This window comes from Simochromis diagramma, unplaced genomic scaffold, assembly GCF_900408965.1.
Source record: "Simochromis diagramma unplaced genomic scaffold, fSimDia1.1 OVJJ01000646.1, whole genome shotgun sequence".
NCBI classification, from domain to species: domain Eukaryota; kingdom Metazoa; phylum Chordata; class Actinopteri; order Cichliformes; family Cichlidae; genus Simochromis; species Simochromis diagramma.
The window spans coordinates 7392645-7405904 of record NW_024387279.1 but is presented as its reverse complement, the minus strand read 5'-3'; the positions used below and the strand labels follow the sequence as shown (position 1 = coordinate 7405904).

The window sequence follows — 13260 nt, the reverse complement described above, 5'->3', positions numbered from 1 at the left end:
AGTGCAAACTTGTTAATGTGCTTTGGCTCTTACAGAATATTATTCAAATGTAACTAAGACCACTCAGTTTCAGAATATCATCTCACATTCTAGGTGTTGCAATATGGCATTAGTAATTTGTATCAGTCATTTTTTTAAGTTTTAGTCTTGCCAAAAAGTGAAAGAGACACATAGAATTGTTCAGAACAGATTTATTGTTGTGTTGCACTGAGATGTAGTGTTTTATTTGAATGCAATGAAAATTCAATCTTCTGTGTGATTTAACAATAAAGAACCAACTTACTTTTTACTAACCTAATAAATGTATATTAATTTACATATGTATAAAGTTTGAAATCCAATCTTCAGGATTTCACTCAAAGACTACTCAGGCCTACACCACACTTTGTGATCTGTAAGGTGTTAAGAACAATACATAAGTTTCTCTGTACAATACATTTTATATATATCTTAAACCTTTCTGATTATGAAGAAATGTTGGATGAATTCATATAGTGAAAAAACCTTCACCAGCTCATACAATTTAAACTATACAATACTATGTTAAAGGTTCAATCACAAGAAATTTTGAAAGCAAACTCCCAAAGATTCCAGATGGACGAGTCAAGTCAACGTCGACAATTCTTCACATACTGATTCTGTATTCATTGTATGCTTTGCACAATTCCAATATTGACACTTAAATAAAGCATACGATAATCAATTAAAACAAAATAACATAAATATGAATGAATTTCCTTCTTACACAGTGATTCAACTTAAAAGTTCTGCCTCATTGTTTCTTGTGAATGCATTTATTGTTGATATTGTCAGTTGATTCGTGCCCCAAAATAACACGTACAGGAAACTGGTTTATTTCTGGTTCTTCAGCAATTCGTCGATTTGGGTTTTGTACATATTCTTTACATCTTCAAGGTCCAGTCTCAGTTCCTCTGCTTCTTCAGCCTTTTCTCCATACATCTGCAGAATGGTGTTATGCCTCTGCTCCAGATCCTGAAATGCAAAGCCACAATAATCAGAAGACACTCTGCAAATAAGCCCTCTCAAGAGGAAATATGATTCAATTCAAGTTTTGACATCTGGCAGCATGGAAAATGTATAACATTAATTCCCTGCACTGTACAGCCTTGTACCTTCAGCTGAACTTTCAACTTGGGGATCTCTTTCACCTTCTCCTCCATCTCATCGTTTTGATTTGTGAGTCGAACCAGCTCCTGTGCCATCACAGATCGTCTCCTCTCCAGATTAGCGATCTCAAGCTAAAAAGGGGAGAAAAAGAAAAGGGAAAAAAAGGTGAGGTGCAGTACAAATAACTGCGTGCATTTGCTGATAGCAGAAGTAACAGCCTAATCACTAAAATTTTAATTCGACATTACCTGCAGCTGTGCCATCTCTCCTTCTCTCAGTTTGAGTTGAGACTGGAGGTTTTCTATGATGCTGGAGCCTCCAGACAGTCTGGCCGCCTCATACAGGTTGGTCCCACTCATCGACATGGACATAGTCATAGTGCCCAGCGAATGGTCTAAAGAGTCATCCTGCAGATGGATTAAGAAGAAGGAGAAAAATAATGTACAAAAGGACATCACAGCATTTAAAAACTCATCTTCAGTTTACAGATCTTAACCTTTTTTATCATATTCCTAACTACCTCTATGAGAAAAGTAGAATGCACCTGTGAAAGAACAGAAGTGTGCAGCCCATTGTCTGCCCCACTCATCGAGCTGGAGCGAGACAAGGAGGGTGTAGATGATGCTAGGGCCTCTCCAACTGATTGTGTGGTGGCCTTTCGCTCCTGATAGGACACAATTGAAATAATGAAGTCATGACTGAATGAAGAAAAGTCAAAACAGAAAAGAAAAGAAAAAGAACAACGTATAAGAGATTCTCTCAAACCTTTTCCTTGAGTGCTTCCTGTGCCAAATAGCATTTCTTCTTTTCTTGCTCTACCTTCATCTTCTCCATCTCTAACTGATTAGTCAGCAGTAACTGGTAGAAGGAGCAAAAAAAGATGCCCATGAGAAATCATTTTCATACAGGACAACATCATAAGTAGAAAATAGCTTTTTTGGTACCTTTTCTTTCTTTGTTTCCTCTAACGTTCGATTGTGTTCTCCTTGCAGGTTTTCCAATTCAACACGATCCCTACATTGATAAAACGAGCATGAAGTCACCAAAAAAATTAAACAGCAATAAAAACAGTGCAATACATCTGTGAAATGCTACAAATGAAAGCCTAACTGTGTGATATAAAGGATTACTTTTCTACTCAAGGAGAAGATACATGGTTCCTCAGGGAGAAAAAAAAAGGTTTATATCTAATGTATTTATATTTCCAACAACTTGTTTTTTGTTAAAAGACCAAAAACAGTGACGAGCCAGCCAGGAGTCGAACCTAGAATCTTCTGATCCGTAGTCAGACGCGTTATCCATTGCGCCACTGGCCCCACCACACCCTCTGCTTTCCTCATCAAAGAAAACAGTCTGCCACTGAAACCACGTGCTGACACATGAGTGGGTGTTGAGGGGCCTCAGCTTCACAGTCACAAATGGCTTTGTTGAAAAACAAAAGCACTCCAGGAAGGATTAGCATTACAAGCAAGACTACTGTGACTCAGTTTTCCTGTCTCACTGAGAAAAACCCGAGCTACTCATTTCTTTTCACATACATATGAAAGAACAAAACCAAACTGCAATCTACAAACAAAGCCTAGCAGAGACTGTAAGATGTTTTTCACCATTAATCTTGACACAGAATATTTTTCTATCGGCACAACATAAAACCACAACCAAAGAGATTTCATTTCATTCAGAGCAACTAATGCAATAAATGCAGCATTTCATTGTGCTGCTCAAACTCTTTGTGTTGTTAACTGATGTTTCAAAGCAGGTTTTTGGAACCAATAAGAAAAACCACAGCGAAAAAAGACAAATGAAATTCAAAGTCAGGCTCTAAGTTCTACACAAAGCCTCTCTGACAACGTGGAGAACAATCCCATTTTTGACAGTCACACTAACACTTTTTTTTGTGCAAAGCAAAGAAAAGCCACCAACAACCAAACGGCAAAAATTGATAATTATCAAACAAACTAACCACACATATGTTTACTTTAACTCCACATATAAGCCACATACAGTAAACGCGGTATACATGATGATGGGGATGATCTACATGAGCACTTAACCCTGTAGACTCCAGTTTGTTTGGTTGGTTTTTTTAAATTTATTACCTGCTGCTCTCATCTTCCAATTTCTCCCTCTTGTTTTTCTCAGCATCCAGCTGTGCCAGAAGCCTGGCTTTCTCCTGCCGAAGCAAGGAATTCTGGGATTCCAGAGAGGCTAACTGGGACTTAATGGACAACAGTTCTTCTGTTGCTGATCGCTCTTTCTCCACAGCAATGGCTAGCTGCGCCTGGGCATCCGCTGTTTAGAGGGGGTGCAAAAACAAATCAAGCTTTTATTCCCCGCTTTCTACGATACTGTAATTTGCTGTTTGTTTTACACAGACATGGTGTACAAGCTTAAATCCCCAAGTCTCACCAAGCCTGTCAGAGATATTCTTCTCAAGTTTTTCCCACGAGGCCGTTTGACCACCCAGTGAGGCCTGTAGGTTCTCAATTTGTCGCAGTAAAGGTCGCGTGGCAGAGGTAACGCTCTGGCTGAGCTCCTGGTTCCTAGTTTCTGCATCCTGAAGTCTCTGACAGAAGACAAGAAATGATGGCATGCATTAAAAAAAGAATTCTGTTGCTATATTTAAAAAAAGATGAGCCCTTTACGGTCATTGTACATGTACCACGAAATTGTTGTAAAATTATTTTCTTCTATCAAAATGTATTTTTCGTCTATTGAGATAATTTAGTTGGAAATAGTATGTTACCTGTTGAAGTTCACTGATCTCCTCTCTCAAATAATCTTCTTTCCTGGCCTGCTGTTGCTCTGCTCTCTGCAGTGCCAGCCTCAGGTCAGCCACCTGTACACAGCATTAGACAACAATATAATGCTGAGTTAACTATTTTTTAAATTGCACCAGTATCTTATATTTGATGTTTATCACAGGTGTTTTATATATTTAGTGTGTGGCCCAGTGTTACCTGGTTTGCTAGGGCTTCCTGTTGTATCTTGGCCTCCTCCTGAGCCTTCTCCAGAGCCAGACTCAGCTGTTCTCTGGCCTGCGTCTCCCTGCTCAGAGCCACCTCTTCAGCCTCACTGGCTCTGCTGGCATTTACCTTGTGTAGTTCTGCTAGCTCCCTAACAGAGATATTGAAGAAGACCATCATCACTGTGACTTTCCATAAATATTACAATCAGCACATGTATCTATGTATACTTATTTAGAGTGGTCCCGGCTCTAAGGTAATATAATAATGAGATGCCTTCGGCTACGTTCACACTGCAGGCGAAAGCGCATCAAATCCGATTTTTTTGACCCTATGTGACCCATATCCGATCATGGTATGACAGTGTGAACGGCACAAATCTGATATTTTCAAATCCGATCTGGGTCACTTTCGTATGTGGTGCTGAATCCGATACATATCCGATGTTTCAGAAAGCAACTGCTGTGTGAATGGTCAACTCGCATTAAATCCGTCTTTTGCGTCACTGACACAAGACAGACGCCAATTATCAGCTCCGGAGAAGACATTGCAAACGCTTCCCGGCCATCCAGTGTAGATGTCAGTGAAACTGTTGGGAAGACAACGTTGGAGAAACGTGAGCATGTTATTTGTACTGTATAATCTGCAGATTCTAACAGAAATCTGCAACTTTCCTTTGAAGCACCGCTCCTCTCTAAAACAACAATATTGATCATTATTAGGTTATTTACATTATTATGTAAATAAAATAACTTAAAGCAAAAATTGGGAAACGTAAAGTCTGAAGTCTTTATATTAAGGGCCATCAGTCAAACAATACTGTTTGCTCTGGGTCTAAACAGAGCGCGTTGTGTGTGACGTCTTCTTTTGCGCATGCGGGCCACTTTGAGCGTTCACACTAGAGAGCGTTTGCTGTCGCATTTTATTTGTAGTGTGAACAAGCAGACAAAAAATCGGATTTGATCAAAAAATCGGAATTGAGCATTAAGACCTGCAGTGTGAACGTAGCCTTAGTGTACATGGAACGAGCATGGCCATGAATTGTCACTTTAAATGAAAGGCATGTGGAAAAACAACCACATGGCTTGTTCTGTTTTAAAATACATATCAAAGTTCAACTCGTGGTTGTAAAAGATTTAATCAGCCTGACTCACACAAATTAGTTTTTGGCTTTTGGCCAAAATTTGTGTCTTCACAGTATAAATATGGCAATGAGGAAATAGTATCAAGGGAAACATAGGGAGAGAAAAAACTTTGCAAAAAGAAAACAACATGGATGAGTGCACTCTAATAGCTCTGGTTAACATATGAATATCTATACAGTGACCGTTTAGGATCTGCAAAGAATTTGTCATGTTGCAAGCTTATGAGGTTAGTTTGCTTACTTATAAGAGTTGTCCAGAGCAGCCTCGAGGCTCCTGTTTTTCTCCTGCAGCTCCTCAGTGTCTGACTGCAGCCTGCTCAGTTCCTTCTCCTGGCGCTCCACCACACCATTCAGCTTCTTGATGTTCTCTCTGTGCTGTTTCTCCACCTCCTCCTTTCCATCTAGAACCTGCACATAACAGGAAACCATGATCATTTTATAGTTGAAGTGAATATCAATAATTGTCTACACTGGATGGGCAAATGAGATACAAATGTGTTTGAGAAAAAAAAACAACTGAGAAAAAGTGACTTTATCATGTTACATTTACCAGTAATAAATGACTAGTAAATGCCATGATTTACAACATTGTTTTCTTGCAGGAGATCTAAAGAAAACAAAGTATAAGACTTTGGCTTGACATACCCTACGTTACACGTGACCATGTTGAAGCCATAATCTACACTACCATAACAAACTGAGAAAACTAGTATGAGCAGCATTGTTCAACAGTGTAAGCAAATGTAACAGTGTTCTTAAGGTGTGCATTTACTCATCATTTTGGAAAGTGACATTTTTATTTTCCACAGTCTCAAGAGTATGATTCAAGGGGCTTTTTCATTTAAAACAGGGCGGAGGAGGTGACAGCTGTTGAGAGCTTGAAAGCATTTTGGAATTACTTTCATTTTTAAAACAAGCCCGTCTAGTACCATTACTGAAAGGACATGCCAAAACATGCAATAAAAGTAAACCCCTCTTGTAATAAAACCAAATGAATTCCCATAAAATGACAGCTGAAGAATAAAAACGCTCCCAATCAGCACAATTACGAGCAAGTTCAGCTTAATTATAAACTAATTAACAGGTACCTTTTGATTTTTCCAACATAAGATTTAACCACTAAACACTGAAAACAAAGAATTAATAATATTAATATTATGTTTTTAATTAAAAATTATGATAACATTTTCTTAAAAATTATTGTAAATTAAATTAAATTGCATATATAAACCCCCAAATCACAACAGTAACCTCAAGGCACTTTACATTGTAAGGTAAATACTAGAGATGGCACGATACCACTTTTTTATGTCCGATACCGATATCATAAATTTGGATATCTGCTGATACCGATATGAATCTGATGTAGTGTGTTTTTTAATCAATAAAACTGTTTTTTTAATATCTTGCTGCATTTTGTATAAGTTCATACTCAACTTTAAATAAACAACAACACTAAAGCTATTCTGTTATACGTATGTAAAAAATACACTGCACCCAAAATATTTCATAGTTCAGCAAAACTGATCAATCTAATAACCTTAAACCTACTCCATCCTTCCTATTCTGGTATTTTAAAGAGTACTTAGCAGAAATATTAAGCAACCTAACTAATAGGGTTGCAAACTCCCAGCAAAAAAAAAAAATAGGGAACCACCCCCCACCCTCCACCCCGTGATGCTTAATCGACATAATCAACTTTAATTTGATGCAGTGTGAAGAAAAAAAATGCACAGAAATAAAAACATTTTCTACAATAATTAAATAGATTCAACATCTTTCTTCAACAGAATTGCAGACTGCACAGATGGTACCTTCCCAAAGGAAAAAGTACTATAGCTTACTAGGGTATATATATTAGACTTAACAGTTACTATATACAGTAATGGACTTCTATATATTCTACATCAGATTAAAACTTTGGGTGTAAGATTCGGATAAGTATTTATTAAAAGCTAGACATTTTAAATGAGAATAAGAAAGAAAAGTATGTCTTTGTGCCCCCCTTTTAATGCCCTATCGGCCCCCCTGGCTAAACTTTGCTAGATCCGCCCCTGCACAGTTACCAGCCGTCAGCTACATAGAAAAAGATCCTGGTGTAGAAAGTAATATTAAATAAATTCTAACAACAGATTATCGAGCTGAAATGTGCTGCTGTTGTTCAGCTGCTGGTTTCCTCTTTCTGGTGCAAAGTGGGCCAAAAACAAACAAGAGAGACGGACTCACGACAGAAAAGCCGATCAGCTGATCATTAAGCAGTTTCATGATTGAAGTAGCAGCAGGAGAGGGAGAGAGAGAGAAGAGGCAGTCGCTCCATATATTGGTTGTTAAACTTAACGCGGGAATGCTTTACAAACATTCAGAGATGAACTTACACATTTGCTTTACTTCTCTCTGGGATAACTTCCTCGGAGATGAAATGCCGGTTTGGCTACAAATACACACAGCAGCTCTATCACGTGACGCACACTGCTTCGACGTGCTACGGTTATGAGCAGAGTTACACCGTGTCGCAAGTTTTGTGAGGTGCTTTTTTGATATTTAATGGATCGGATTACATTTTTTATTTCTCTCCAATATCCGATCCAGTAATTTAGGTCAGTATTGGACCGATACCGATACGTAATATCGGATCGGTCCATCTCTAGTAAATACCCTAAAATAATAGTGACTATCAGATGAACCCCATATGAACACGCACTTGGCGACAGTGGAAAGAAAAAACTCCCTCTTAACAGGAAGAACTGGAAGCCGTGATCGGTTAAAGGTGAGGGAAGGAAGAGAGAACAAAATAAGTTGATCCAAGAAAATGAAATTAAACACAAAAACTCAAACTAAACTGCCTTAAAACTAAAATGCTTTAAATAACAGTCGGGTATGAACTTTTATTCAAGTGCAGTGTTGAACACATCCCAAATCCCTACCTGCTGGAGCTGTCTCAGCTCTTCCTCTTGATCCTTGATTTTCTTTTGTTGTTTGGTGATCTTTGTGTCACTCTCCTTCTCCTTCACACGCAGTTTCTTGATGATGTTGCTGTGCTGTAGCTGCTGTTTGGACAGCTTTTCACCTAAAAGTGAGAAAAATAAAAACCTACTCAGACACTTTAACAAAGCCGATATGTGATGCTAAGTAATCAGTAATAACCTAACCTGTAACAAGTAAGAGCTACTGTCTGACCAAGTGTTGATTATGCCATCTGTTGGTTGCGGTGAAAAAAAACATGTTCCGTAAACAAGTCTTACCCTCTTCCAGCAGACCTCTGATCTGCTCCTCCTTCTCCTTGATGATCTCCATTGTATCACTGGCATTTAGTCTTGTGGAAAGCTCCTCTCGCAAACCCTTTATCTCCTACAGCACCAAAAGAATAAAATAAAATCTTTGCCACAAAAATTTTGGAGATGTAAAATTTTAATTGTCCATCTAGAAGTAATTGTGGTAGGAGAAATACATGAAAAGGTCAGCACAGCCCTTGGAGAACTTTATTTATTTTGTTAATCATAAGTTAACAAGTCACAGACTAAGAGCTCTTAGCATTACCTTCTTAGCTATGTCTCTCTCTTTGCAGGCCAGCTGAGCCTTCCTTTCTGCCTCTGCTATACGCTGGGTGAACTCTTCCTTCAGGGACTGAACAGTGGAGCTCTCCTCCTTCAGACCTATCACTTCACTGGAGGACGAAAGACCTCATTAGTTTAAAAGCTCATTTTGAAAGACAACCTCAAGACCAAGCCAGCGTTTAAAAATCCATACTAGTAGATTAGTAATGACAATTCAGAGTCACTTAATTTTTAAGTAAAGGATTTGAAATTCTTAGCAGACTCTTACAGTACTGTCATGACAATTTAGAAATCCATTTCATTAAATCAGATTGACTTATTCTCCCCTTGCTTGCTCAGTGTTTGCACAGTGGCATTATACTGGTGACATTTCATCTCACCTACATATCAGGAAGACCAGCACTCCTGGCAAGACTGTTTACACTTCCTTTGTGAACCAGGTGTCTGCCTCATACTCACTCTTTCAGATTGTCACACTCCTCCTCCAGTGTGGCCTTGTCTTTGCTAACTGCCAGCAGCTGAGACTCTCTCTTCTCAAGGCGCCCTGATAGCTCATCAATAACCTATAACGTGACCACAACATGCTCTGTATTTACAGAAGATTCTAAAAATGTCGCAAAAGAAATCATTTGGTTCTGTTTGAACAAGAAGCAAAATTCTTAAAGTTTATCAATAAAGATTCCAATTTGTCAGGTAAATACATATTTATGGATAAAGAGAAACATTACTTAGATTATAAGCACTGTTACTCAATTCACTGAAAATAAATCCATGACTACTTTTAATACAACCAAGTAAACGATTTAGTCCTTTCTTAAGCAAATATTCAATAAAATTGCTGATTAAAAAGAAGCTTTAAAATAATCTTAAACAGAAAAAACAAAGTACCTAAAGTCACACTAAATGCGCTGAAGATCAAGCGCTGTACAGTTCACAATCTGTCATGATGCTGTGACGTGACAATCTAACAAAGCAATTTCTTCCTTTCTTGCATATGGAGGAGAAAAACTATGCTAAAAATGTTTTTTGTAAATTTATTATTTTTAAATGCGACTCATTTGCGACTTCATCAGTTATACATTACTTTTCAGTTACAGATAAAAACCTACCCTTCTTTGAGCAGTAACCATTTTGCAGGTTGTATTCAATGGATTTTAGAAGCAATGTGGACTTTTTCAACTAGATCTGGCAGTATGTGCATTGCATAAACAATCTTTTCAAATGACAGGACCAGATGCAGATAGGATTTGGTTACCTTTTGAAGCTCCAGTATCTGGACAGTTGAGGCACTTTTCATTTCTGCAGTGATTGGTGGAGTGATCTGTTCTTCAGCTGCAGCGGTGGCATCAGACAGTGAGAGATTAGCCTCCTGCTCTGTCAAGTCTTCGGGCTGCTCGCTATTCACAGGTGTCGCACTTCGTCCGCTTTCCTCCATCTCATCCAGCGACTGCTCCCGCATTGTTTCAGTGAATCCCTCCTCGTCATCTTCTTCCTTCTCATCTACCTTTGCTGCCTCTCCACCTTCCTGCTTCTGACATTCAGCTTGTTGCACTGTTAAAGGGGCAGGACCCGCAGTGACGGATGCTAGAGTCCGACTGCCAGGGATTTCGTCATCCGAGTTGACCTCACTGACGCTCCGGCTATCCAGTGACTGCACGCTAAAGGAATCAATACGCTCAAATGCATCTGAGGAGGAACCACAGCTCTCTGTGAGTTTTGGGTAGTCTTCTAGTCGAGGAAAATCTCCACATGTGGAGGCAGTGAGAAGCTGGAAGGAGCCCTGCATTAGGTGAAGGCCAGTCTTTCCTTCACCGGTTTCTTGTCTAGAGCTGGCTGAGCTCTCGCTCAGCACACTCTCATGGTCAAGCACTTCAATGTCACTGGTGGTTGAGGTTCCTGAGGAGAAAGCACTAACTGGAGGAGAGGGTGTATCATTCTGACGATCCTCTGTCTTTGAGTCTTTATGCTCTAGGAGTACTTCCTTAGTGGATACGGGAGGTGACGGATCAGAAGGGGCAGCACTCTTAGGTTGAGGGGAATCTGTGGTATCCTTCTCTGGTTGGTGTTCTATTGAAGTGTGTGACTGCTCTGCTTTTGAGTCAACAGAAACTACTGAGTCAGCATCTGTTTTCACACTGCTTGCTTTACTGTCAGAGTCACAAGGAAGATCACTGGAAGAGGAAACAGGAGAAACTGGCTGCAGGAGGACAGTGTCTGCTGGTGAGGGCTTGATCTCCACCACGTGGATCTCAGCAGCTTTCTGACTCTCATGGATCTTATCAGCAGGTCCAGATTGAGGACCCTCAACCACGAATGACATTTGACTCTCCACATCTTTTTGGACAACAGCCTCTTTGATTTGCTTTTCTTTCTCTTGAGGCCGCCTTTGAGACTTAGTAGGGGGTACCGACACAACCTGAGTTTTGGTGACAGCCTGTGAATCTCCAGGTGACAAAAAGGCACTGAAAAAATTTTCGGATTCATCCACAACAGTACGAGTGACGGGAGTAGTGATGGCTTCCGATGAAGGGGGTGGTGTGATGGTCTTTTCCTCGGCGGGTGCTTCCCACTGTGTCAGCCCCCAGCCTCCACTTAATGAAAGCTTTCCAGGTAATGTGACATCTGCTGAGAAAGATTATTTATGTCAAGTCTTTCGATAGCTTTAGCTTCTAATGTTACATTTGCATATCATTTACATACATCAACATTAGCTGTTAACACGCTATATTACATTAATTACTTACCGTCGTGGGGCATTACAGTTGTACCATCCCACTGGTCCTCCTCTTTGATGTCCAGAACTCGGTCGATTGACTTCTGAGCTGATGTTAAAGCTTGTTTAGCGAAGCTGGACAGGTGAGATGCGTTGAACCAACTCATTTTGCTTATAAGGCAAGACAGCAAACAAACTCCAAGTTCAGGATTTGTAACACGGATGTTAGAGCGAATTCAGCGTCAGCAGAAGAATACGTTTATTTTTTCCGTTTTTCCATTTTTTTATATAGATATATAATCAACGCCGACTGGTTGGGAATAATCTGCACTGTCAAAAAACGGACTGTCCACTCCAAGCTTTGATGACAGCAAGTTACCAAACAGCTAGTTAGCAATGCATACCTCTGGTGTATATGGACAGTACCAATGCACTATAGTTTCGGATCGAAAACTGACAAGCTGGCCCTCAAAATCGCTTTCACGCCAAAGGTCAGTCATGCAGGAATACAGTTATCCCCAGAACTCTGCAACCATCGCAAATTCAGACCATTCTCACGTTTAATCCCAAATTTCACGGCTACTTTCCTTGGTTGTCATCGTTTGTTTTGGTCGCTCTCAACTTGTAGCAATGCTAGCATTAGCTTGCTCGCTGCTTCCTTTTCCACGTAGCACAGTGACGTCATTATCCGGTCTGAGCCGTAACCCAGCGAGGAAGCGCGTCCGTGCCCCTCCCCCTCCGTAAATATTAGCACTACAGACAGCTATCAGCCAGTAAACGGTATTATTGGTTATTAAACTGTCTCTTAAATCTATTTTTGTGTTTTATTTATTAACACAGGATACGAGTAAAATAAGGAGTAAAAGAGAGTTTGACTTTGAAACCATTTGTCATTCGTTTCATCAGTGTTTATTAACCAAAATGTTTGTTTGATTGATGCAAAGAACTTTCTTAGAAGGAAAACCAAAACCAAAAATTCAGCTTTAGAGAAAGGACATTGCAATATGGTCTGAAAATAAGAACATGAACAAAATATATATATTTTGTTTTTTTGTTGTTGTGATATAACCCTGGCATTCAAAGGCTGTATGTAAATATGTTAATCTTCTGAAGTTTACCCTGGCTCTTGAGCAATCCTTTTGGGAACCAGATCCACATAGGACGTAGTGCCAACTCCTGCTAAGAATAATCTCATTATAACACATTTAATTGGAAATATCTATATTTAAAAATATGTGAATGTGCTTGAATATGTGAGGAAAAATATTTGGTTATTTAAAGGTGGATTTTGATGTAATTTGTTTGCTAAAACAGTATTTTCTGGTTTGTTGCCTCAGGGACACTATGCAGTTAAATCACCTTTCTTAGGGCAATACTGATAAAGTAGTGCCTCTAAACTTTGGTATTTGAGACTGCTTGTTTTAGGTTTTAGGTGCTTAACTGCTCTAAAACACCTGATTCTGATCCATTTATCAAGCACCTGCCATGTTTAATACCCAGCTGATCATCTGAACTGTTGGAGCAGGGATTGGGGTCATGGTTTTGAGTTTGGTTAAGTGGTGCAAACCATACATTAATATTAACTAACTTCTAGGAAATGAGCAACAACAGTGTGCATCTATATAACACATTTTCTAGTTGTTTCCACCTCATCCAAAAAAAGAAAATTACAAAGATGTTTAATATCAAGTGTAAATTGGCTTCGCACCACAAATACAGGTGATCTAATTAGAGATGGAACCATATAACAAAACA

General features: G+C 39.3%; 1 protein-coding gene and 1 non-coding gene across 3 annotated transcripts; both read right to left on the bottom strand.

Annotated features, from left to right (window-relative positions):
- Nucleotides 1-171: 171 nt before the first annotated feature.
- On the bottom strand, nucleotides 172-12195 carry tmf1 (TATA element modulatory factor 1). 2 transcript variants are annotated; one of them, XM_040003037.1, is made up of 17 exons: nucleotides 11537-12195; nucleotides 10048-11417; nucleotides 9252-9355; nucleotides 8776-8902; nucleotides 8481-8586; nucleotides 8163-8305; nucleotides 5480-5646; nucleotides 4089-4245; nucleotides 3875-3967; nucleotides 3538-3694; nucleotides 3228-3420; nucleotides 2073-2142; nucleotides 1894-1986; nucleotides 1673-1792; nucleotides 1377-1535; nucleotides 1134-1259; nucleotides 172-993 (listed from the first exon to the last, which is right to left on the bottom strand). In XM_040003037.1, the coding sequence occupies exons 1-17, from the start codon at nucleotides 11670-11672 to the stop codon at nucleotides 853-855; spliced, it is 3462 nt and encodes a 1153-aa protein (XP_039858971.1). In that variant the 5' UTR covers nucleotides 11673-12195; the 3' UTR covers nucleotides 172-852. The 2 variants fall into 2 exon arrangements, with proteins under 2 accessions (XP_039858971.1, XP_039858972.1); XM_040003038.1 differs by having other exon boundaries at nucleotides 10048-11414.
- On the bottom strand, nucleotides 2372-2444 carry trnar-acg. Its single transcript has one exon. It is a non-coding gene; the product is annotated as a tRNA-Arg (tRNA).
- Nucleotides 12196-13260: the final 1065 nt, after the last annotated feature.

Excerpts from the sequence above, each read along its gene's own strand:
- tmf1 (XM_040003037.1), bottom strand. The coding sequence starts at position 11,672 with ATGAGTTGGTTCAACGCATCTCACCTGTCCAGCTTCGCTAAACAAGCT. Across the intron at positions 9,356-10,047 it reads AGATACTGGAGCTTCAAAAG|GTTATTGATGAGCTATCAGG; the intron begins GTAACCAAATCC and ends GTCACGTTATAG. Across the intron at positions 3,695-3,874 it reads AGATCAGTGAACTTCAACAG|AGACTTCAGGATGCAGAAAC; the intron begins GTAACATACTAT and ends GTCTTCTGTCAG.